The sequence below is a fragment of the Poecile atricapillus genome, chromosome 2 (assembly GCF_030490865.1).
Source record: "Poecile atricapillus isolate bPoeAtr1 chromosome 2, bPoeAtr1.hap1, whole genome shotgun sequence".
In the NCBI taxonomy this organism is placed as follows: domain Eukaryota; kingdom Metazoa; phylum Chordata; class Aves; order Passeriformes; family Paridae; genus Poecile; species Poecile atricapillus.
The window spans coordinates 42,508,279-42,534,806 of record NC_081250.1 but is presented as its reverse complement, the minus strand read 5'-3'; the positions used below and the strand labels follow the sequence as shown (position 1 = coordinate 42,534,806).

The window sequence follows — 26,528 nt, the reverse complement described above, 5'->3', positions numbered from 1 at the left end:
AGGTGGCGGACGCGCGGGCTTCTTCACCCTCTCCTCAGACCTTCAGCGCTTTACCCTCTGCTCTTATTTTTCCCAAGTCTAAGGCGAATTGCTCAGGACCTCCATGAAACCCAAGCCCAGAGCGCACCGAACCGGGAGGTCCCGCCGCCCATCCGCTCCGCTCCCCTCAGGCGCCCCGTCCCCCGCCCGCCCCCCCTGCCGCCATTGGCCCCCGCCGTGACTGCGCTTGGCGCGCGGCCTCCCCTCCCCGCCGCGCGGCGCAGGCGCGGCTGCGCGCGGGCGTGCGTTGGCCCCGCCCCGCCCCTCGCGGCCCCGCGCGAGCCGCGGCCGTTGTTGTCAGTCGCGGCTCGGAGGCGCAGCAGGAGCGGCCGTAGCGCCGGGTCCCGTCCGAGCGCAGCGCGGGCGAGGGGCGCGACCCGCCGCAGCCCCGCCGGCCTTCCCCGCTGGGCTCTTGGACCCTCTCCGTCTCCTCCTCTGTCCCTCCTTCCCTCCCCGCCGAGCTCCCCGTCCCCGCTGCCGCTCCCGAGGGCAGTCGCAGCGGGCGCTGCCCATGCAGGGGGCGGCGCGGGGCGCGGCGCCCCGAGGAGACGCCGCCGCTGCCGCCGCTGCGGGCAGTAAGTTGCCGGCGGGGTTGGGCCGCGTTCGGCTCGGGCTGGGCCGGTGGGGTGTGGTGGGTTCCTTCCTCCCCCTCCCTGCGCCTTCCCGTTCCTCCCGGAGCCGGCCGAGCCCAATGGCGGCCTCGGCCCAGAGGGAGGAGGAGGCGGTGAGGGGACGTTTCCCGGCCGCCGCCGAAGGTCGGTGTGTCGGTGCCGGCGGGGCTGGAGGGGAGGGCTTGGGGAAGGGAGGGGAGAAGCGGTTCCTGCGGGCACGGCGGACTCCCGGAATGCGGGTGCTCCTGCGGGGACGATGGGTTCCCCGGACGCGGCTGTTCCTGCGGGGACAGCGGGCTCCCGGGGATGCGGATGTTCCTGCGGGGACGGCGGGTTGCGGGGAGCCTGCCGTGCCCCCGGCGCGGCGGAGTGTCCGTGCGGCGCGGCCCCGTGTGACCGCGGTGACAGCCGGCCCCGCGCGTGTGACCGGAGTGACACCGGTGCCTCCGCCACTCCCCCGCTGCTGCTGCCCGCGCCGGCTCCGCCGCGTATGTTCTGTTGCCGGGAAGGGGAAAAAAAATAAACAAGCGAGGCGAGAGCCCCGCGGTCCAGCCGCGGGTGCGTTTTAGGGGAATGACGGTGCATCTCGCCCCTCGGAATCCTGTGCGTAGCCAACAGGTTTGCCTTCGTCTCCTTGTGCCCAGGGCTGGAGCGTGCCCCTCCTGATAGAGGCTGGAAGTATTCCTCGTTCTTTGTCAGTACGTGCCTTGCTGCTGTCAGTACCCTTACTACGCTGAATTCACTGGCTAGGGATTAGTATAGAAATTGGTAGAATAACTAGCAAGGTCCTGCACAGAGGTCTTTGTGCTTATTGTCAGGTGACTTTTGGCATTCAGGTGCTTAAATTAATGGAAAATGACTTTTAAAGACAGTTGATGTGCAGTCTTGGTAATAGTTGAAGGATAGATACGTATGGTTGGTTTTGTTTGGTTTGGTTGTTTTGTTGGGGTTTTTTTTGTTGTTGTTGTTGGGTTTTTTTTTAAGTAGACTGAGTAAAGTGTTGGAGAATATCCACTAGGGCAAAACCCCCTATATTGGCTAGGGGATGGTTGGTGATAAAAGTAACCTATTTTCAGGTTGGATATTTTTATTGGTAAGAGATGCTAATATACCTGTGAAGGAGAAACCTTTATGTGAGATACATGCTTTGGGTTTTTGCTTATTCATAGATCCTTTCTTATTGATCATCTCACTTCCAGGAGCTTGTTATGAGTAGATGAGGGCAAAGCAGTGTTTTTTTTGGTGGTACCATTACAGTTACTGGAGCAGCTGAAGTGTATTGTATGATTTTCAGCCATCTAGCATGAATGAAGTGCATGCAAATATGCTTACGCCTGCCCTCTGTAGTGCAGTCACTACTTAGTCATATCTGCTGCTTTTTTGGAGTTGTTTATTATGGATATATTTAGATCTTCAGGCTCTGGGGAAGGACCAGTTTAACTAATCTGTGCAAAGTGAAATCTGTATAGAAGTGTTTACTAGCAAATGTTTTTTGTGTTAGAATTCAGCATTTCTTTCAAGGCATGCACCATTAAGAACTGGCTTAAGGATTGGTGGGATTTTTTTGGCAGATATATCACAGAAGGTGGGAAATTTGCTTGTGGTTGTTTTTGTACTATTGCTGATCCGTAGAAGGAATCTGAAACAAGAACTAACAATCATTGCCAAACAGCGCAATCAAATTTTACCTTGTTAAATATGTCAAAATGTTTACTTATACTAATATCTGCCCCTTTTACTTTTAATGCATGCAACATCCAGATTAGAAGACTTAATAATAAAAGCTAAGGAGGAGAAAGTCCTGTCTCTTATTTCTCCAGAAAAGTGGTAGAATGATGACGTGGTTCTTTCAAGTGATTGGAAAGAGAAGCTAACCTGGCTGCTGGGGCTTCGCCTGGTGGGCAGGGTAGCATCTAAGACAGCACATTCATCTGGCCCTTTTCAGAGAATCTTTATGATCCATATCAGAAGCTTTCATGAAACGCAGGGAAAAGGGAGAATTGCATCTTAAGTGTACTTACTGTGTAATGGTTTTTGTTTTCATTTTACACAACTGAGAAGCAAGAAAGTACAGTTTGAACGCTGGACACTCTACAGGTTACTGCTGTTCCTTCAATCATCCTGCTATGAGAACTGATACTGCCGTGTGGTGTGGGTGGTTGCAGTGTAATAAATAGTCTGCTTTCTGATTATTTTAAAGAAATAGCATGTTAAGGGTGTGCATGCTAATGTGCTACTGCAGATCTTATTTTACTTGCAGTAGTCATCTTGTGTGTTGTTCTGACCAGCCTGGTCTCTTCTAACTGCCTTCCAATCATGCTTGAATAATTCCTTTGCAGTCTACACCTTCAGTGTATCATTGTCCCTTTTATCCCACTGGCAACTGTAATACCAAAGTAGCACCTTTGTCTTGCTTGGCCTGCCTTGCTTTCAAGGGCACAGTATCCTAGTGCAGCCAGGTTTTTTTCCTCACAGTGTGTCTCTTGTGAAATAATACACTTCCTTTTTTGGATTTTCAAAATTGCATTGAAATGGTAAAGCTGTAAAACTTATTGGTGAACTTCGGTCCATTCCTACTTAGTAGTGTTTTCTGATTATGTCTTGAAATAAGAAACCAATAAAACATGGTTCAGATCAGGGGTATATGGCTGAGCTGCAGTTTATGATGAATATAGTAATATTAAATTGCACAAGCTCTTAATTTTAGTACCCTGTGAGGTTCTGCCCGTCTTCTGTGCCACGTTATTTTTAAGCACTTAACTGAAATGCTACAGCTGCTATAATAATGTAAAGTACCGGTTGTTTTTATACACATAACAGTATTATGTAAGAGCTTAAGAGGATTTGAAAAAAAACGTATATTCCCTTACAATTCCAGGATAACTCACCCTGGCAGAGTTCTAGTACACATAAGTTGATTGAGTCACCAATGTTAAGAACTTAATGAGAAATAATTATACTTGCAAAACATAAAACAGAGCATGTTCACTTTCTGAAAGGCTGAATCCTTCCATTTATAGTGATCTTCTACAACAGTGCTGGGACACAGTTGTTCCACTGTATTTGACAGCCTGTTTTCTTTATCATTGTGTGCTTTTCTGCAGCAGTCTCCTGTCTAGTTACTGATTGGACTTTACTTGAGAAATTATAGCCTAGACTTTTATAATCTTAGTTTATGTTAAAGCATGGCAAATTTCAGATGTCTGGCTGTTCCTGACTAGTTTAGGATGCTATAAAGGAGAATAAAGTATAGAAACTGAGTAACTGTAGGTTGGAGTCAATCTATTTGTCAAGATTTAAGCAGTTTGTATCCTAGGTGCAAAACATCAGTCTCATAGTGGCACCTTAATTCAGTACTTGAATTTTATGTTACCAGTTGTATTGCTAAACAAAGGAAACTATCTGACATTTGACCTTGAAGATACTAAGAAATTTAATAGAAATTATTATTCCTTGTAATAGGTACTAAGAGTATGCACATATATTTGCATCTGAATACTTGAGTTTGAGATGGCATGTGATGCTTTCACCTCCCTCAATAAAGAAAAACACGTTTGTGGTTGTGAATTTACACAACAAAGATGTAGGTGTTAAAGTAGCGCTAACATTGAAATGTTATGCTACACTGAAGTGTCCATTGATTAATGACAGAATGTTTAGAGCTCCTGTTAATGGTTTTGGCTGGCATGCCTGGCATGACAAAATATGTGGTAATGTTAATAAATAGACTTTTGAAAAAGGTGAAGCAATTCTGAGAGTTCATGAACATGGAGTAGATGAAGCAGTGTCTCTATTATAGTTAAGTTTGGTGGAGAAATCTGAGTTACCTGCTTTCTGCAAAGTTCCTGCAGCAACTTTCCTAGATATAAAGATTTAATGTCCTGTCTAAAAGATGGTGATACCATTGTCAATCACCTGATATGCACAATATTTTTGCATCAGTTTCATATTCTTAGTTATTCTGAGGGAAGAAAAAAGAAGGACAAAGGGAAAATAGGATGGGATTTAGAATATTAAAAGTCTTCAAAAATCTACTTGGATACTGTTTATCAAAATCATATATACTTGGAAAAGTGTAATTTTGGGCTAGGGAGTCAAACTACCATGAGTTATCTCTCTTGCTTATACAGTTGCTGACTGAAATACCAGATCTTGATTGGTTAAAGGTATGAATGTCTGTAACTAAGATATCCATGCTAATTTTCTGTAGTTAAGGAAAAATTTTCTGTGAGTGGGAACTGCAAAAACATGAGAATTTCAGTTGATTAAATTCAAAAATTAAATTATTTTTTCTGTATATTATGACATCACAGCATCTGAACAAAGTTCTATAACTGATTTACAGATTAAAAAAAAGTACTAACAGATATCACAAAACTTGGAGCAAGTCCCTTTAGAATATGTTATCACATACTACTATGCAGCAGATAATTTATGAGATGTGGCTAATGGGGAAGATCTAGTATTTTTCTATACAGTAATACTTCAGGAGCAGCTTTGGAGCTTAAGTGCTGTATTGCTGAAGCCTTTGTTATGTGAACAGGGTAGTGTCTCTCTTGCTTTTTTTTCTTTAAAAATTAAAGGCTACATGCTGTTCTTCGAGAGAAGGCATGAGAGGAAAACAGATACAACATGAAATTAATTGCTTTTGGAGCTGTGGCTGGTATGAGGACTTTAAACGGTGTAAAGCTATTGCTGAGTTCTTAAATCCACAGGGCAGCTTGTATTTGTCTTGTGTAATATCTCCTCTTAGAAATGGAAAGTACCTTGTGAACTGTAGGGAATTATCAGCAAGGTTGTGAAAGTACTTTGGGCTTTTAACATATTTCACAATTGGAACCAGTGCCAGTAACTACCGGTGATGGGTCTGTCAGTGGATCATAGTTCCATCAGTCTTAGTGCATCTGTCCTCTTAATAGCTTTGGTGTCTAGTCTGTAATCATAATCTTGCTGTTACTGCTACTGTTTTATTATCGCTTTCCAATCTGTACATCAGCACAGTCTGTATTTTTTCTCATTCACCTGCTTGGAAAGAAAAAGGAAATATTCATTCTTGATTTTCAAAGCAGAGGCCTTGAAGGACCAGTTCAGATCCAATGGCTTCTTTAAGTTGTCTGTATAGAGGGTGATTCTCACAGAGATACCAACTATCAGGTGGAGTTTCTACAACACAGTTCCCAAATTTTAGTTTGCTCTTTGCTAGTGTTCTGCAGACCACTCACCACAGCTTAGCTGTGTAAAAGAGGAAAGCTTAAATTGTCTATGTTTGATGTGACTGCAATAATCTTTGAGAAAATAGATTATAGCAATCTGTAAATCTGTAAGTTTGGGAATTTCTTATGCAAGAAATAAATGTGTTCTTTAATTGATGAAATCCTCAATCATGCATTGTATCTTTTACATTTTCTTTTTCTCGTGCATTGGATCTGCCTCAAAGTGTATTGCTCTTAGAAGACAGGTCATGCAGGCTCTCATCATTTTCTGTTACAAAATGCTGTTAGTAATGATATCTTCTCAAATCTATAATAGCAGTACCCTTCCCATCCTCCAGCATTTTGTTGGTCCGGGAGCAATGTTTTACCGAGTTTATTGACCTGCCAGATATTTCCGCTGCTGGCAGTTCACTGAATAATGAGCCTTAGAATTGAAGAATTCTTGTTGGCATTTTGCTTTTACTTCAGTTCTAAGAAGAGTTAAGCATAGACATCACCAGCTCTAATGCCTGCAATACATTCTAAAATAATGAAACACTGAGATTTGTTCTAAACAATGTTTAGAATGGCAAAACTTCATCAGCAATTGGCACCTCATATCTTTCCAAAGCAAAATTCTGTAGACTGTTTAAAACTAAGGAGTACAGTTGAATTTTGCAGATTAATTCTTCTTTTTATGTTTGTAACACAGCATTACTTGATAACTCTTCATAATGATCTTCATCATTTTAGGGGTAGCCAGTGCTGAATAGTAGAGAGGTTTGCTGACATGTCTTGACATTTCAGTAACACAGTATGGGCTGGATACGGACATTGAGGCCTAATAGGAAAATGAAAGAAGCACGTGTACACCTTGAAAAATATCTCCTGTAGTGTTTTATTGTGGAACTCACTGGGGACAGGATAGTTTATAGGGTTTGTCATCAGTGAAAAGGAAGATATGTGTGTATTCTGTGGTGCAGCCACGTAAAGTGGAAAATAAAGCTTTAGAGGACATTGCATATGAAAGGGCTGAGTTGTAACACAGCTGCCTCTGTGAATTGTCTTCCTCTGCCCCCCAAAAATGCTGCATGTACAACATGTTTGGCTGTAGATCAGGTGTAGACTACCATGATTTCTTTGAGTATCTTTGAATGGTAGTTGTGAAGACTTAGGCCATAGGAAGGTGGAGGGGGAAGGCCTCTGCTGGATCATGATACCTGTGCATGCAAACAGGAGACTACGCCTTCCTGGGATCCTGACTCCCATATTGAGTCTTGAGTCTTCAAGAAATACTGGGTACTAGGAGCTTAAGAAGTTTGAAATATGCTTGGAGGAATTGAATAATTATAAGTTTTCAGGGCATGTGATATGCATTGAGCATATGTGTTCTTCATGTCACTCTTGCAGTGCCTTTTATCCGTTTCTGGTGTGTTGGTGCTCCCTTATACCAAAAGAAAGGAGATAAAAAGCCCTCTGGAGGAAAGCAGATTGACACATTAGTGAAGTGTCAATAACAGTAACAGTGCAAGTAGTTGCTCATATAGTAACAAGATAGACTGCATCTAAAGCTTCATGGATTAGCTTGTAAAGCTAATAATTTTGTACAATAATTACAAAAATTATTGTAAAGATAATTTATATTAGGATGTCAGATAAAAATTGGGGGAAAATATTGGAAAAAAATACGGAAAATAATAGTTGCAGTTTGTTTACTATGTCCTTCAGTTTGCTCTTGGATTCTGATGATTTGTACAAATTCTTTTCAGAGTGAAAAAAAATTGCTTCTGAATCTCCACATTCTGTTTATGTCAAATTTTGGATTTAGTGTTTCTAGGAACACTAGCAACATAAGTCTTTCTTTCAACATACAATTATGTAGTAAATAAATAATTGGTATAGATGCTGTTACTTAACTGAGACAAAAGAGAGCAAAAGGAGAAGCAGGGTAAAACTTTTTTAATCTATCTGGTGGATGTGTATAATATGTGCATCCACTGAACTACTCATTCTAAACTCCTGTTACAGAAAATAAAAGCGTGTGCTTTTAAGAAATGATTCATTTGATCTATTTGGCTATCTGCTTTAGGGCACAATTTGTTTTATCACAGGCTCTTATCTGTGTTGACTGAATCTCCATTTATTGTGAAGGGAGACAGGAATGGTTAGCTGTTTGTGGATGGACGAGTCCCCGGGAAGATTACTTCAGCTTTTGTCAGTTAGACTGATAATGCAGGGAAGTCTTTGCATTGATAGTTTTTCAGCATTTTGTTTAAATGAGACCTTGAAGCTTCATTTTCTAAAGTAAGGTAATACGCGCATTAGGGTAAGATGAACTAGGCTGGTCTTACATGCAGTGTGTAATCTAATGAAACTTTTTGAATAGGGTGAATTGCTTAAAGAAAAAACTAGTGTCTCTGAAGCATGCTCCTTTTTCTAAACAGATCTATTCATCCATCTTTTAAAGATGGTTGAATCACAGTACTGTTGTTAAGCTTCTTAATAGGATGCATGTGATATTACAGAACAGCTCCTGCAGATCTCCACTGGGGTCTGTTTGCAGTGTTTTGTGGGATAGGTATATGAGCTTCTGTGGAAAGAAGGATCTGTTCTGAATTTATTTACTGGTAAATGTCTACATTGCATAAAATGAGTATTGGGGGCGTAGCTGAGTTCTGGTATAATTAGGGGAAAATGCATTTTTAGAACCATAATTAGGCACATGGATTAAATGCTGCTAATGGTTACTTAACTCGCCAACTAGGAAAACCAAATTCTAATGCTGAAAAATGAACTTAGCAGGGATTTAACATAATGTGAATGAAAAGACAGGTAAATATTTTCTGTGATATAACTGTCCCTTATATGCTTTTTCTCAGGCTGGCATTTGGATTACTGCTAATATGTGGCTGGTGGAAATTTTGCTTGTTCTCTGCTTTATCCTCTAGTTCCTTCATTTGGTGAAAACGTTCAAGAGGTCACATTGTAAACTGCATCACCAAAGCGATCCATCATTAAAAGTAATTCTATTTTGTAGGGTCATGGCAAAACTAGAGCTTTGAATGGTTTCATCTGTAGTCAGCCCCAGAAGTTTTACTGTTGTAACTAAGGAGACAGCAACAAAGGGTCTCAAAGAGGTTCCAGCTTGAAAGTTATGAAGCTTAAGTGCTCTTAGTGGATCCTTAAGTGCTTTCAAAATTCTGCTTTCTTACTCTTGAGAGAAACTGAGAAAAGGAAACTGTTCTGAAATGTATCGGTATGGTAACTGTGCTCCTTTAGATAGCATATTTTAATTGTAACCAAGGCTTGTATCTATATACACTATGACATGTTTGCATCCACTTCCTGCTACTGAACAATTCTAAATTTTGGCACGTTCAAACCATATGTTGCATCTGAGATCCTTGTATTTAGCTGTGGGAGCTTCATCTTAACCACAGAGTTAAGGGTTAGTTGGTCTGCTGTTGTGGACAATGACTGTTATTGAGACTAAGTTAAACTGTTAATGAATCTGCATTCATTTTCTTAAAGCTAATGGGACTGCAACATTGGTAAATGTAGTTTAGCTTCCATTTCTGTAAGCTCTTGTCCTGTTGATTACTCTCTGATATATTTCTCCATTGCTTAAGCATAACTGGTTTTTGCTGGAATTCTGTTGACACATTGATGTTTGTATGTATTCTGTGATTTAGAGTTAAATCACTTGTTGAGCTTGTACAATGATGGCTGAGAATGTGCCAAGTGAAGAAAGTAATGAGCATAAATTTTTCCTTACTGCTGAGTGTTGCAGTTAAATTCAGACAAGTTGTCTTTAATTTGTGTGCTCCAGTTTTCATCTAATTTCTTTAATCTTGAAGCAGTTAGGAGTCAGATTAGGATGCTGTGGAGACAGCAGTACTGTAAAGCATGTTTGTGTGTGCTTTTTTTGTTTTGTTTTGGGTTTTTTTTGTTGTTGTTGTTGGGGTTTTCTTAAACACTGGCAATCCATTTAGGAGTGAGACTGGAGTCACACAAGCATATGGGGCACAGCTGATTAATATATCCCCTCTTGTTTCATACAGGGTAAGAGTAGGTGGTTTATGTGTGAATGTGGACCATTTTTCATTAGTCTTCATTTTGTGGTTAGGTCAGTATGATGGAACATTATATGACTGTAAAGTAATGCTTGAAAACATTGTCAGTGCACAGTAGTAGTGAAAAAACCCTCAAATTGGCCTAAGAAAGTAGAATAGAACAAACCAGAAAATGAGTAGAGAGGGGTGAGAGGAATGCTAAAGCCTGTGGAATAACCTCTGCAGAAGGATTAATAGACTAGGATTAGAACAAAATTGAGCTGAAGCGAGGAAGGGAGGAAACTAATTCTGTGAGTTGCTTGAGGCAAGGTAAATGGAGTATGATTGTTCTTGTTTGGGAACAGACGGTGAATAAGAAAATGCACAAATTATCAGGAGATTAAAAACAAACAAGAGGAAGTGGTTCTTCTCACAGCACATAGTTAAACCATCCAGCTCTGCTGCAGAATGTTCTTGATGCTAAAAATTCACATGCTTTAATCAAGTACCTGCCCAGTTTCACAGAGAGGGGTGGGGTGGAATCCATCAAGTGCTATTAAACATAAACCCACTGCTCTCAGATGTAAAGAAGTTTTTAAATCTCTGAAAGATAAGGAGAGTTTTATTGTTTATTGTTGTATTTTCCATTGTACTATGTTGTTCCCTATGCATTTTGTAATAGTTTCTACCAGGTAGGAGAGCGTTTGGCGTGGGCATTTAGTTTAATGTAGCATGCTTTAATGAAGTTTTGTGCTTTTTTGAATAAGGATGGGATGATGTTACATGGGAATGGTAGGGGAAACTCTGTAAGATGAACAGTATAGGAAGTGTTGGGAAACAGATATGCCAACCATCTTCTCGTGGAGTGGTTTTTGAAAGAGCATGTGAAGCATAAGCAGCAGAATGAAAGGGTGCATACAGCAACACAAAACCCAGTGAAGTTTGTTGAAGCTTGATGACTATCTTTAAAGAAACACAAAACCCCAAACCTCAATGTTTATATTGTTTGTTATTGTATTAATGCTTGTTGTACTTAACTTCTTTGTCTAGGCTATGAAGTTCTGGAAGTTAATAGATTTCATTCAAATTTTACAGGTGTGGAAGTCTCAAACTGATTTCTATGGGTTTTGTGGAAGCAGACAGCTGGATAGCAAAGAGGTTATACCATGGCTCCAGCTGAGAGAAGCAGTAAGGTGAGCTTGTTAAACATCACAGAATCCTCATAGGACCCCCCAACCTTGTAATTGAATTCATATGAAACCAGGTCCATTAGTTTCACTGTCTGTGAAATAACTTGTTTAGCAGGGAGTGTTTTTAATCTAATGCTTACATTTCAACTGGAGAATAACTAATGTAAGGGGCTGTTTGTTTGCCAGCTTCCTCCTCAAAGTTTTTCTTTTTGAAGTTCAGTTTTGAAACTGAAAATATATTCTAAAGAGCTGTATTTTCTGTATTTTTGAGTTGGCAATGAGCCATCTAATTTTCATATTTCTAACTACTTTGCACTCAAAGGTAGAGAAGTGGTTAGCTTTTTGATAGCTACAGTTTTTTACAGTATTTAAACCTCTATCTAAGTTAACAATGCAGGAAAAGTTTCTGGGAGCTTTTGTTTGTGGAAAAAAAAGACAATGGAATGTAAGACCTTCAAAGCCAGTTTTGAATATGAATATTTTATAAGCTGGGTCTTGTTTGCTCAAATGCCAAATACCTGGTAAGCAGGAATTCAGTACACGAAAGCTGAACTCTTGAGTCTTTTCTGCTTCTTTCCTACTCTTCTTCCCCTTCTCCTCACTCATTCCCAGGACTGATGAACATATGCAGCCTACCTTCAAACTTTTTATCACCCATTTGTGTAACTCCAGTCAAAATATTTAACAAGACTTTTTTTTAGCACTAAGTACAACTGAAATGCTTCATTTCAGCCTTTAAAGCTTTGTTCATTTGCTGTAATTATAGTATTGATTGATAACGTTCAAGATAATTAGAGTAACAAAATTAAGTATTGTATGTCACTCTGAGTTTTGCTAAACAGAAAACTGTTAAAAAGGAGGAGATGAAAGTCCCAAGTCAGGCTATCAGAACTTCGTATTAGATCTGTTTGCAATGGGACAAAGCTGCCCATTGCTTCATGTAGGCAATATGAAGGAATGTGCCAAAAAAGAGATGTATTGTGTATGTTCCTCTTGATGATATTCTGTGTTGTCCAGCTGTTTATCATAGTGAATCTGGAAAAGTTACAGATTTCAGCTTTGCCAATTTTAACAGTCCTTATAACACTGATTTTGTCAAGTGCTGCTTGAAAGGTTTCTGACTCAAGACAATGAAGGCCACTGAATTTGAGACAAATTTTCATCATTGCAGTGTTGAAACTCATTTTATTCAAGCATACTGATAATATGATGTCAGAAATCTGCAAGTTAGCACAGTCTGCCTTATTAAATCCTTTGCAAAAATTTCTGGAGATTATTTCATTAATAATCTGTAGTAATGTGCTAATGGAACTTGGGGTAATTGCAGGATGATAATTTTGCTTACTTTTATACAAGTATATAATCTTGTCTCTTTGTTTTTAGGTATGCTTGGCAGTGATTATGGACTATTTATTTGCATCAGATACTCTTATATGAAAATATCACATTTCCAAAGACCTTAAATATTATTTCATCTTCTGAAACAGAATGGCAGGCTTCAAACGAGGATATGATGGAAAAATTGCAGGATTGTATGACTTGGATAAAACTTTGGGCAGAGGCCATTTTGCTGTGGTCAAACTTGCTCGGCATGTCTTTACAGGGGAAAAAGTAGCAGTGAAAGTCATTGATAAGACCAAACTGGACACTCTTGCCACTGGACATCTCTTTCAAGAAGTCAGGTGCATGAAATTAGTGCAACATCCCAACATAGTGCGGCTGTACGAAGTGATTGACACCCAGACAAAACTATATCTCATCTTAGAGCTGGGGGATGGTGGAGATATGTTTGATTACATCATGAAACACGAAGAAGGTCTCAATGAAGATCTGGCAAAAAAATACTTTGCTCAAATAGTTCATGCTATATCCTACTGCCATAAACTGCATGTAGTTCACAGAGACTTGAAACCAGAGAATGTGGTTTTCTTTGAAAAACAAGGACTTGTGAAATTGACTGATTTTGGCTTCAGCAACAAATTCCAGCCTGGAAAGAAGCTCACCACAAGCTGTGGATCTCTTGCCTATTCTGCTCCTGAAATTTTACTTGGGGATGAATATGATGCACCAGCAGTGGGTATGTATGTCTACTCTGAATTCAAGCAGTAATCTATAAACATAAATACCATGATCTTGTACATCTGTTTTCTGTTTCAAGATAATGCCATATGTGGAAAGCAGCTAATTGGCAAGAAATAATATAACCTAGATGAGCTCTGGATGACATAATGCTGGAACAGCTCTGTTTGAAGGAGATACTCAGACAGTCTCAAAAATGCTTAAAAGTTCTTTTTGTATGAAATTATGCAATTGTATGCGTTACAATTACAATATACATTGTAATTATTATTTTTTTTATTAATAATTGGATGCAATGGATGTATTTGTAAATACTCTGTTAGAGAGAACTCATCTTCTCTTTGGAAAAGTTGCCTGTTTCAGATTTATTTTTAACATGACCCCACACTCCCTTGCACCCAACCACGAGTGATTTTCTTTGCTCAATTTAGCCATATAAGAATAGCATTGTAGGCCCAGGATGCTTACATGTTCTGCTGCAAGGTGGTGGGAAGCCATGTGTACCAACTATTAACTCAGCTATCAAAGGAGGAGACAGGAAGTTAAGTAAAGAAAGCTTCAACTCCCTCTATCCCATCTCTGCCTGAGATGGGATATTGTCTGAGAACTGAAAGCAGCAGATGAGTTCCTAATTGCTCCTGATTGTGTAAAAGGTAAAAGAAATAGTAATGTGTAAATGAATCTTCGTGTTTCTAGCTGCAAAGTGGAGTGTGCAGGGTGGACTGCTACATGTAGTTCTCTTACTCTCTTTCTTAGGTCTACTGCTTATTGTAGTAGAAGTAATTTAGAGTCTTTTTAGAATAGCTGTAAAAATTGATGGGGGTCACTCAATATTGTCCTGTAGTCATACAGATGGCTTAAATCTGTTAGTTGAGGTACAGCTCACTTCCTCAACAGGTGTAAGTACATATAATTGCAAATAGTGCTTCAAAAATAGCTTCTGATAGTCGACATGCCTCTTGCTCTGTATCTGATACTTTCATGGGTGTTAATAGCACCCATTAGGACTCTGTACATGGCTGTGTGTGTTTTGTTATGTTTTATAGTAGTGACTGTAGTAGTGGTTTAAATTAAGACAGAATTGTCCAGGTTTTTCCTAATTTACCTGAGGTCAACAGCTAATTTTGTGTGCTGACAGGCACACTGTTGAGCTGCATCTCTTGCATTATTTTTAAATATAAATATTTTTAGCTATTAGGTGTTATGTTCTTTGCCTAAACATTTGAATAACGCTTCAGGGCTTCTACCTTTGAATAGGTATTGTACTCTAAGCCTTCCGGACTTGAAAGTACTTTCCCAAGTGTGCTATGATTAGGAATTTTGGATCTCTGTTATTTCTGGGTTGGCAAATCCATGTTGATGCTACAGTAATACTTCACAAAATGATTTCTATTTAGAGTCAGATGTTTTAGATGAGTTGGTTTTATTAGTGGCAAACTAGAGCTCCTGAGTTCTGCTGTGTTTTGCTATGTTTCTTTATTTTGAGAATTTCCTGAAGCGTGAGTGTAACTGATAGCAGTGGCCTTCAAAACTAGATGGGAAAGTGCATTTGTTAAATATTTTGTACAATGCCTTATGTGAATTATTTCTTGAAAAATGGAATAGCAGTCAAATTTTGGAGGATGAGCAAAAAATTAGGTTTTGATATTGCTGCCCAATTGAAGATGCTTGGGAAAAAGGAGGCGTGTGAAGATTAACGGGGGAGGGGGAATTAGGAGCATTATGACCAGATGGTCCAAATTGAATTATATAATTAACAAAGCATTGGCTCTCAATGATAATTGTCATAATGTTTGTTAGAGTGCTTTGTAAACAATAAGGGAGTTAAACTTCAGGATAATACTAAAAGTTTTTTAATGAATTCATAGAGGGGGAGGTTTGGTTAATATGGAATGGATTGACGTGAGGGGTAGAAAAATTGGGAAAAAAATGAAATTCTTTAACTAAGAATTTGTCTAAGAATGCCAGTTATCTTCAATTTGTGAGGATATTTAAATATACCTCAGTGGTTAGTTTTTGCTTACTTATTCCCCAGTGTGCTGTCTCAGCTAGTTGAAACTTCTGTCCTAGTTGAGCAATTGCAGTGCTTGTATCCTAACATTTTAATGGCATATTTTTCATCACTTTGTAATGCACTACAAAATCTCTCTGAAGTACTGTCGGTTACCAGAGTAAAAATATCAAAATTTACTATAAGATTCCAATAAGATGATGACCTTGAAGGGTCTAGATTTTCTTTTTCTAACTATGGGTAAGAAGGTAAGATACACTATGCAAGCTATCCATGATTTATATATTTTAAATACAAAAAGGGGTGGGGGGGGGCAGGCGGGGGGAGCATAAAAAATAGGGCCTTCTTTAAAGCCCTCTTTCCCCCAGAGGAAATCTTAAATGTAAGTTTAGGAAATCTAACACTAAAAATGTAATTATGTAACTGAGAAATCAGTTCTGCAAACCTTTCTTAAACTTGAAAGATAAACTTTCATGCTAGGATAAGGTTGTACTTGTGGACTAGGAGTATGTATAAATTCAGAAGTAGGAATTATCAAGAAAGAAATTTCATCAGTTGCGACGCGAATAATGTGCAAGGTGTGTATATATAGCTTGAAATTGTGGTGGAGTGTTGTGAGCTCATTCAGCTGTTGGCTGAATGGGGCTATTAATATTGCAATAATAGTGACTGACAATGACAAAGATTCTTCCATCACTTAGGATGAAATTACATTACAGCTGAACTAATCTAAAAACTTGTTCCATAGTAAAAAGGAGGTCGTGCTTTCTTCCCCAGTGCAATGACATGGTCATGCCTCCTTGTGAGCATCTGACCACTTGAAATCCCACTCAATTTACTAAAATGACAAATTGAAATGGATTCCCCTGCTTACACTCTGTGCACATTAAAGTGCATTCATTGTGTTTTCAAAACCCCGCACCTGTTTTTATTTATGTGAAATTGTTGCAAAAACTATTGGAAGAAAAATTGATCAGGGTATATGATGGGGTTTTTTTGGCCAAAGACTTTGCCATAAACATGGCTTTTTGGATCTCTCATGAATATTATTAGAATGAGTATATAAAGGAAGATAATTTACATTTTCTTTCAACAAACAACTGAAATATTTAGGGCAAGTCTTTATTAAGTTATATCCTTAATAAAGATAATAGAAAAGCTTGCTTCATGAAAACAACCGTTTCAGCTAGTTGAGGGATTAACCTGCCCTTTGTGATGTCACTTGAAAGTTTGCACACTTGAAAAGAGCCTAGTTAATTTAGGTCTCTCATTTCCTTTTGTGTTTAAAGCTGTAGTTATAATGATGCAAGAGGAATATTGAGCAATGATCATATGTTCCCAGGGCTTTTCAAAAAGCTGAGTGAGTTAGATAATGAGAAGTTCTGTTGCTTTTCATTTCCCATGTTTTTTTCATACTTAATTAAAATTTGTTCCAATCAGAGGAAAGTGAGAGCACTGTTGTTGGACATAAAGTTCATTTCCTAAATCAAATGGATGTGCTACTTTAATCAGAGTTCTGTCTGGAGGAGTGGTGTGATACTGTGAGCTCCATCAGTATTTAAAAGTTGATAACTACAGATGAGAAAAAACAGTGTGCTTCTGGTAGTACTCTTCCTTTTGCTCTACCAGCATCAACAGAAATTGGATCATTAATTTAATAGAAATTGCCTCTTTCCTAAGTGATAAAATTTGGTTGGAGTTTTTCAGATTAGTTGATTCTTTCAGAGGAAGGCAGGTTCTATTTTAACTGCTTGGCATCTCTACAAAGCGTGAAGTGCTGTGTAGGCTACAGTAACGCTGGAAGACAGACACTTGTGATAGGTTCATATTATTGTAGTTGGGTATTTTGCAAATGCATGGAAACATTTGCAGAGTAAATTCGTTCTTCTGGGGATGAAAACCGGGCAAATTCAGATTGTTGCATTGGGATTTTGTATATTTAGCACAGTTGAGCTCTGGCCTTTAGAAAAGTACTGTAATACACACGTAACATTGTAGTTACTGTCACAGTTACTTAGCACTGCAGTCTGTCATCACTGCAACACAAAGAGAATGGTGGCAAAATGTTTCTCATAAAAGGCATGACTAACAAGAATATTGTGGTTACTGTAGCTCAGTGCTACCCAGCTGGCACTTTGTAGTCCAAATCCAATGTGCTGCTGCCCTGGAAGTTGCAGGTAACTTCTGCTGCTTTAGGAGTTAGATATGGGCTTGCAGAACTCAGACCTGGACATCTTCTGTCCATATGGTAAAACTACCTGTTCATTACCTAGTGATGTGTTTTTGATTACAGAAGAAAACAGATATATATAACAGATAATGTATAATAAACAGATACATGTATAACAATGTATGTTACACATACACTCTGCTTTCCTGAGATGATGATACAATGCCTTTAGATCCATTTTGTGTCTGTTGGAATGAACCCAAATTATTTTATTTTCTTTTGCATCAAGCATTGCCAAGGGCTTTTTACTTGAATATAGTGTTGCTGGAGTGTGCTTAGTGTTTCAAAGCTTCAGCCACATTCACTATGCTTGCGCGTAGCCAGCTAGCCCTGACGACCATGTCTGGCCTGTGTGGAGCTAGTTTGGATGTCCCTGGGTGTGTACGACACTTTATTCTCAATCTGAATGGCTAATGTAAACCTGTGCCCAGTGGCTATGTGCAGTAATCTTTTGTACTGAAAAAACACTGAATAGAAGATTTGACTGACTGATATTAAAAAAACAAGGTTGTAAGATACTTGCAGATCATAAACAATATTGAATAGTTGAGCATACCTGGCAGCATTCTGGAGTTTCAGTATGCTCAAAATTAGATTATAGCCAAGTTCTGAGAAATGAGAAGCATTTCTCTGCTTGTTTTGTTTTGAAAATCTTCCTTTTTATTGTTGTATTGCAACACTTCAGACCGTTTATATACTTAGATACGTTATGGAATGAGCTTGAGGCTGGAAGGGTGCAGAAAGCTATAAGTGTAAAACCTAGCCGCTTTCAGGATAATGTGTGCCTCCCCTTCTGTTTCGCTTGCCTTAGTGCATGGCTGGCCATTTGATAAACTGACTTTTATCAGCTAACTTGGCAGAAAACTGTTAGAAAGCCACAAACTGACAGAAAACCTCTCTGCAGGCTTAACTTCTGCCAGGTTAGCAGAGCTCTTTATTCCCTTAGGATGGAGCAGAAGAGGTGGCGCACAGGAAGTGAAGGGAATACAGAGCTTGGAGTAGAATTCTGGAGGAGAATGGTAGGACCTGTCCTTGAGTTAGCAAGTTTAGGTAATATCAGCTTTTCCTGGCTCACTTACCTTCACCTTCTGTGTAAGAGAAACTCCTTTGACTGAAATTCATCATCATTGCCAGTGTATTTTTAGGAGAATTGTACATTCTAGTTCTTGATTTCAAATGGGTTTTTTTGAAGCAAACCAGAAGGAATTGATGTGAGTACCAGGTGTATTTCTGTCCTGCTGTGTTCTCTAGTGTACTGTGTTAGGGGCCATGCTTTTCTGCCTTCACATTGCTGTGCATCTCATGCTGCTGAAAAAACTGAGTCAAATCATGAATTAACTTTTTATACTTTTTAGAAGGGAGAAATAAAAGGAATTGGTTGTAGAACTCTTTTAGGAAGTGAGTCTTGAGGATAACAAAGGATTTATGTTCTGTGGCAAATTATATGCAAATAGTAAAGTTTATTTTTAATGAAATGGGAGTTCAGTTTTCATGCAGTATGCTATCCTTTGGTTCTTTTTTTTTTTCCCCCTTTCAATCTAATTTATGTACTGACAAGAAACTACTTTTGGTGCTTAAAATTGAGAATGTTATGTTGCAAGTCCTGGAGCCTTGTATTTGGAAGTAAAGCTTTGATGTGATGGGGCTGCAGTGAATGGTGGCAATCTGTGACCCTGATAACTTCTCGGTAAATCTGAGCAAGCTAATATTTATGAAGTATAATTTATGTTCTGTTCTGGATTACTTTATATGGAAGTTTTCATGGATTCACCAGTAAACTGCTGGGTGAAGCAGAAAATAATTTATCCAAGTGAAACTACGGAGAAGCTGTCAAGATAGGCTTCAGTTACTGCCATATCAGCTAAACTGTAATTTAAGTATAGGGATATAGTCATGTTGCTGTGTTCATGGGAGAACTGTTTTCAAGCTGCTGTTGTGGAGCAAGGTTTCGTTATGATGAATACATCTCCACAGCCATGTGTCTTTCAAACAAGTACTCAGATTAATTATTTCCAGCCCATGGCTGACTAATTTGGCAACACAGATCTGGAGGGACTGAAATCAGTGGTGTACCAACTAGTTATAAACCAGATGCCCAAGTTTTGCATTCATGTGTTAACTTTTTGTAAATTAAGTACAAATTATGACAGCTAAAATGCATTGGAAAAGATAGTCCATCCAAAAACATGAAGATTTTTTAAGATACCAGGAGCAAATTATCTTTATATACCAAAAAAAAGAACAAAGTCATTGCAGTGAAACACGTACAATAGCTGTATATGCTGTATAGACTTTGATATGGCCAGTGATTTTCAGAACATATTTTATAAAGAAGAAAACTTCCTTTTATGTTCAACTAATTAATGTTGGGTTTTATCCTGGCTGATTATTTTCTGGAATAGTAGTATTGGAATTCATGCAGAAAATGTTGGTTTAGTTTGGTTTTTTAATACAGATTCAGTAGCTTTTTGTGGCTAAACAACAGATATCAAAGGAGATAGAGTGTATTTTTAAATGCAGAACTGATGATTTGGAGTAAAACAGACCATTTTGGAATAAAGGCAGTGACATGTGTTCAGTAAGACCTTTCAATGGAGGTGTTTTCTATTAAAATACCCTTACTAAAATTTGAGATGCATTAGTTACTAAAAAAATGAAACAAACAACTGTTTGTATTTTAGTGGTTTTATTCAAACAGCAAAACACATGCTGTTGACTTCAGGGAAAAATAATGAAATCATAGAATGGATTGAGTTGGAAGGGACCTTAAAGACCATGCATTCCCAACCCTCTGCTGTGGGCAGGGCACCTCCCACTAGACCCTGTTGCTCAGAGGCCCCTCCAAACTGGCCTTGAACACCGACAGCAAATGGGGCATCCATAACTTCTCTGGACAACCTGTGCCTCAACACCTTGACAGTGAAGAATTTCTTCCTAATATCCAATGTAAACTTGCCCTCACTCAGTTTAAAGCCATCAGCCTTTGTCCTGTCACTCCATGCCCATGTGAAAAGTCCCTCTGCAGCTCTCTTGTTTCCCCAGAACCTTCTCTTTCTCAGGCTAAACTACCCCAGCTCTCTCAGCCCGTCTCCATAGGGGATATGCTTCAGCTCTCTGGAAATCTTCATGGTGTTCTCTGGACTCACTATAGCAGGTCATGTCCTCCTTATGTTGCGGCTTCCAGAGTACAAGCACTAGTGGCCAGGCTGAATGAAAATAGGAATAACTTGTGAAGAGAAGACTTAGTTACTGATGATCATGTCTTAGTCAAGGGAAATAACTTGGAACAGACTGTTTCACCAGACAGATAAGCTAATTAAGGAAATAATTTGCTAATAATAATAAAATGCCAATTGCCATTTCTGCTCTTTTTTGGAGGGATGGGGAAAGGAGAAGATTTCTGTTAATTCTCAACTGCTTTGTGTACTAATAGTAATATTGATGGGATTTTTAGTGCTTTAAAACAAAGAAATTCTGCATGTTAATTAAAAAAATCTTAGCCTTGATTGTGTATTTTTCTCCTCAGCCTTTAGCAAGGGAAAGATAAATCCCATTTTACAAAGACAAAAAAAGTTAACAGATGGTATCATCTCTGAGAACTAGAGAGGTCAGTATACAAGTTCATTCAAAAGCTTCTTCACTAAAAATGAAAGAATGAAAGACTAGTTAAATCAGCTAAAAATTGAATATCTATGAAAAGGTAATCCTTGTTCTTTACTCTTACACTTGACATTTTACTGGTCCAGTTTGAACATATTCTAGATTTGTCAGTAGTCTTTGCACGTGACAAGGTAAAAATACTTGTGATATGTAGAAATGCTGAAATCTTTTAACGCAATTATTCTCTACCTTCTCGCTACTGACTTTTTATGCAAGGGATGCAACTTTTTAAGATTTTTAGGCTACAAAGGAGTGGAAATGCTTCTCTTACTCTTTTTGAAGCACAAGTATATCAACAGGCACCATTCAAATGATTCAGTGTATGATACCAGCTTTTATCTTTTGTACTGTTGTATGTAATATTTTAGTACTGTTTTTAGTAGAAGTCTCTTCTGCAGTGTTTCACCTGTTGTGTGAATTTTTACTCTTAGATTGTGTTTTGGTTCTTCAGGCAATTATGTGAAGCTGTGCTATACGTTTGAGTATTCATTCAGTTTCCCTCAGCCTATTCTGTGAACGGGTTCTTAAATTCTAACTCGTAACAAGCATGCTTGCCACTTAACCTGGTGAGCTAGCAGACTGTCTTGCTCCTGAACCCATCATGGTTCCACCCTTCAATCCAAATGAAGGAGTTCACGATGGGGTTTTTGTGTCTTGAGTTCAGAAGTGCAGTCTGCATGTCTCCAGTGCTCCCTGGCCCTGAACATGCCCAAAGTGAAGAGATACTGAAGATTTTACCTAGATTTTTTTTCCTATTTAGCTCTGCATACAAGAACTAGGTATTGAAGTGCTGGTGTGTTGAATCTCTTCCAAGGCTTGTATTCAGCAAGTTTCTATGGATTGGGCTTTCTTCATGAAACCTGCTCTGAAGAGGGTAACAGCAGCAGGGGTAACATTCTTCAGAGTCTTAACACAGTAGTTAGAATAACTGCCCATAATCCTGGAAATAGGGGTCCATTTCCACCCTTGATTTATCCACAGTCTGTTTGTTGATACCTCTTCTAGTGGCAAAATAAACATGTAAACACTTCTGTCACCTCCATAAAAGTTGGTTTGTTTCCTTTTAGCTTAAGTGGTTCCTAGTAGAAAAGAACTATAATGTTCAGCTGTTACAGTAAATAATGTGAAGAGAAATTTATAAAACCTGGCTAAATTTACTCAATATTACAAGTCATTTTTGTGTCTTGTAATCACTAAGTTCACTTATGACTTCTGTCACTTATGTAGAAACATACATCTTATCAGCTGAGTAATACACACTGTAACACTGTTGAGCAGTTCTAAATTTAAGTTAGGAGGAAAAAAATTCAACCCTTTTCCCATCCAGGTGTGAAATAAACAACTTCAGTAAGTAGACTCAATTTACATTATGTATGTATATGCAAATGTGTGTATTCCAAAATGAGTATGGATTTTTAATTGCTTAAAATCACAAGTTTATGTAGCACATATAAAATGTGACAAATGTCTGACTTGTGGTGAACAGTAGAAATTTGAGGGAATATGAAGCTATAAGCATCCTGTGCCACTTAAATTGTAACTTACTGAAATCCTAAGTACTTATTTTAGGAGTAAATCACAAACTTCAGAAAGCAGTAAGTGACTAATGAAATGGTGAAACAGATGAATTTGGATTTTGTGGAGTGTGCAAACTTGAACATGACAGATGTTTGACCACCCTGTGTTTAAGACAAGTGTAGCACAGACAGCTAATGTTGTAATTTGGTTTCTATGGCAGTGACTTCACATTATGTAAGGAAGTTGCATATACACAGCCCTGGTTGTCATGGTTCATGGTCCCTTCCTGATTATTTAATGGCTTAGAAAACAAAAAGAAATTCCCTACTGCAGCTAGTTACTACTGCTTTTATTCTTATTTTATTCTTGTCATGGAAATGACAGTTTCAAGTTGCCCAGTTTAAAGGCTAAATTGTATCTTGAGATCTTCACAGGACTTTTGAAAGAGACCTTGATTTTGGCTACTGCAGAATAGAACTGTGCCTTCCTTTACTATAACAACTTTGCAGGTGATTAAGAATACTAAATGCATCCAGCATGTTGGGCCTAATTTCTGCTTTTCCATCAGTTTTCTAAAGAGAGCAAATTAGATGACCCTTGAAGGACAGAAACAAGCGGTTTCCATAAAGCCTTCATCTGCTAATTGCTAGTTACTAAGAGTAGTAAAAGATCTTAAAATTGTGAAAAATAAATTATTGTTTGAATCTGCTTTTAAAATGTGGTCTCTGTAACCTTTCTCTTCCTTGTGTTCCTTCAATTAAGAGTCTCAAATCTAGAACTGGCTGTGACACTCATTATGACAGAACAAAGCTCTGGCAGTGAACACTGTCGTATGTGGCTTTGTGTATTGCTTGGGGAAATAATAAAATTTGGTAAATATACATTATAATAAAGTAAACTCTGATTATCCTTTACTAACTTCTCTAAGACAACCCTTTTGAAAGATCCTGCATCTTTCAGCCAGATGACACTATTCTGGAATAGAATAATTCTCCAAAATGAACTGTAATTATTATATGAAATGGGTGAACAAGAATTGTATATTTAGAGAAGAAAGCAGTATATTTAAGTGTTTTTGCAGTATGTTTTCTGAATTTGACTGAAAAATATGCAGCTGTGTTAACAAGAGCCTCGTTAAAGGTGGTGCTGCATCAGTCATCTGGTTGGTTGGCTTTAGTTGCATGAGGAGTTGCAAACAATTGATGTAGTCTGGTTAAACTGTGCCATGGAAAAGGGACAAGGAATCAACCCCTTGTTTGGACAGTTTACATATGGAGAGTTTGCATATGAAGGGGCAGGACAGAACTTTTCAATGTGTTCTCTTAGTACACCTGCAGACACCCAAATGCTTGGCTCTGCGTCCCGAAATGAGAGGCTTGCTATAATATGATATTGCAGGGCTTGTGAAGATGTTGCTAAGATGACATCTGACTTGTGACATAATAAGGTCTGCACTAAGCCTCCCAGTGATTTTTCAGTCTTACATGTGGATTAGACTTTCTCAGGCACACTATCTTCTTGCTTCCTGGTTATTAGTAGACTTTTAGGTTTTGCTGAGGCTGCTCACCTTTGTCCATGATACTGCAAGCTGAGTCATTTTAGCCACCTTGAATGTAGGCGCAGTGAAGCTGATCTTTTTACAGCTACAGCGGTAAAAATAGGCTGATAATAAAAGCCAGGTAATTGTTTCTGTCCACTGCTATTTCTTGGTCACATCAGAATAAACATCTGCTGTGCTGCAGGGTAATAAAATACACGTTTGTCAGAAAAGTATAATAGGAAGCTTTGCCTGTAGTATATAAGAGCGAGGTAAAGCGTAGTTGTTGCTGTTCCAGTGCGCTTCACTGAAAGGCTAAGAATATCTACATAATATGTCAAGGTTAAATGGTCTTAAGCACTATTTTTAGTTTCTAAAAGAACTTTTTCTGCATACACATTATCCCCTTTTAGTGTATCTTATGTGCATTAAATGGAATTTGTGATATAATGAAACACAGTAGCAATTCAGTGCATGATTTATATTTCATTATTAACCAGTTTATATTCTATTTTCATATAGCTGTGTTAAAGCTATTTCATTTTGCTATTTGCAGCGCTCCTTATCTGGAAAGACCCATGGGTAAAAACTGCAAAATACAGTAACTAGTGAAAGAAAAAATACAGAGAATTCTCTGTTATGTGCTGGCTTATCAGTAATGACTGCTTTATTTGTCAAAACATAAAGGTTGATGTCTAATGGACATTGCATAGTTGCAAACAATAGTGGTTTGGGGGTTTACTTTGCATTTAGAGAATCAGCTGGATTTTGCTTCTAAAAAATGTTTTTTATTTTTATGAAGTAAATGAGCATACATGTTTATCTAAATAAATTTCAGAAAACTAAAACAGTACCTGTTATTACATATATTCTTCCAAATTGAAATACAGCAAAGTGTATGTATAGACTAGACAAGAAGCTGTGTGTGTAAAATAGAAAAAAAAATTAGGAGGCTACCTCGTGATGGAAAGCACTTAATAATATGTTCAGTATCTGCTCAATGCAGTTGAAACTTCAAGGTCTGATAAAGTTTCCTGTATATGGTGATTTAATGGAACTTCAGTTCATGTCTTTCTTTGATTGCTGTCCTTTTCTCAGGACTGTCTTACTATTTTTAAGCTTGATTTTTTACACTACTGTCTCTTTCCTTCTGTATAAATTTCTTATATGCTTTTTTTTAACTAACAATTTAATTAGATTGTTCCCCTCCCCAATATTTTTCTCTTGGCTTAAATTTGGCCAGTATGTATTGCTTTGTTATAGCAAATGTAATTTGTCTGTAATAATGAATACTGTGTGGATTCTTGTAAAGTACTTCATGCTAAAAGGACACGTGAAACATTCTGTTGTGGAGAAGTACTGAACAGAATACTAGGATAGATCAAATCACAACATAGATGTTAGGCAAAGTTAAAAATCTAGTAAGGATATTGATAGCCAAAAGATGACTGGTCATAGAAATGCATAAATTCACCTTTTGTGCTTGCAAAAATTTCACATAATCTGTTGTGTGGTGGGAGATAGATAATACACCAAAACCTTTTGGCTGCTTCGAAACTAATCAAGAAAGCAGAAAGACAACAAGTAATGTTACAAAATTAAAGGTGAACCTTTTAGGTGAAATTGCCTCCCTGTCTTGTGAGGGCTTTTAAAGTCCTGCATTCCTAAACATTGTCTTTCTGGCATTAAGCTGTTGAATTCCTAAAGCACTTACTGAGTCTGTAAACATGGTGATGGTCATGCTGAATTTGCAGGTTATGCATGATACGGTGTACCAGCCTCAAAATGCTGAGTACCTACAAGATTGAGGCCCTAGTGAGCATAGCAGAAATCCAGTAATTGTCTGAGTTTGATAGCATGCACTTACTACAAATTAGAGCTCTAAAGAAAATTACCATGTAGTGTTTCTATTCCCCTGTCAGCAAAACCATAAGAAGAATAGGTCATAACTAGCAAAAGGAGTAATTGTTCTAGGGATGAATCTGTGTGATTTACTTTATTAAATAAAACTGTAGCTATCCTTCAGCATGAAATGCACCTCGAGTATTTCAAATGGGCCACAGAAAGCAAGATGCAGTTGAGTAGGTAGCTTATGTGTTTCCCTCTTGCAAGTCCTTCCAGGAAAAAGCTGGCATGCTCTGTGTCCCAGATCACTGCTGGCTGCTCTACCCTCTTTCCTTGGGAGGTTCCTGCCCGATCATTTCTCAGCTGTTTGGTTTTAATGATTACAGATCTGTAACATGTTAAGGGTTTAAGACACAAGATTGCCGCTGAAATTCCCAGAGCATGGAGTTGTAGCTCCAAGTTTAAGATCGTGGAAATTTTATTAAGCATGTATTGGAGTGAGTTACTTCTTTTTCTGTAATATGATGCATTTCTTAATATTTATGCTTCCTTTATTAAATGCAG

The 26,528-nt window shown here is 38.6% G+C and overlaps 1 protein-coding gene across 3 annotated transcripts in view; it reads left to right on the top strand.

Annotated features, from left to right (window-relative positions):
* Window positions 1–315: 315 nt before the first annotated feature.
* The window catches only part of SNRK (SNF related kinase), a 39,909-nt gene continuing 13,696 nt past the window's right edge, over window positions 316–26,528 (top strand). The window contains exons 1-3 of one of the 3 annotated variants that reach the window (XM_058831812.1): window positions 316–614; window positions 10,990–11,087; window positions 12,468–13,161. In XM_058831812.1, coding sequence (XP_058687795.1) covers window positions 12,573–13,161 — 589 coding nt within the window. In that variant the 5' untranslated portion in view covers window positions 316–614; window positions 10,990–11,087; window positions 12,468–12,572. Of the gene's footprint in view, window positions 615–683; window positions 795–1,306; window positions 1,349–10,989; window positions 11,088–12,467; window positions 13,162–26,528 lie in introns of those variants that run through there. The other 2 variants (XM_058831813.1, XM_058831815.1) reach the window with 2 other exon arrangements.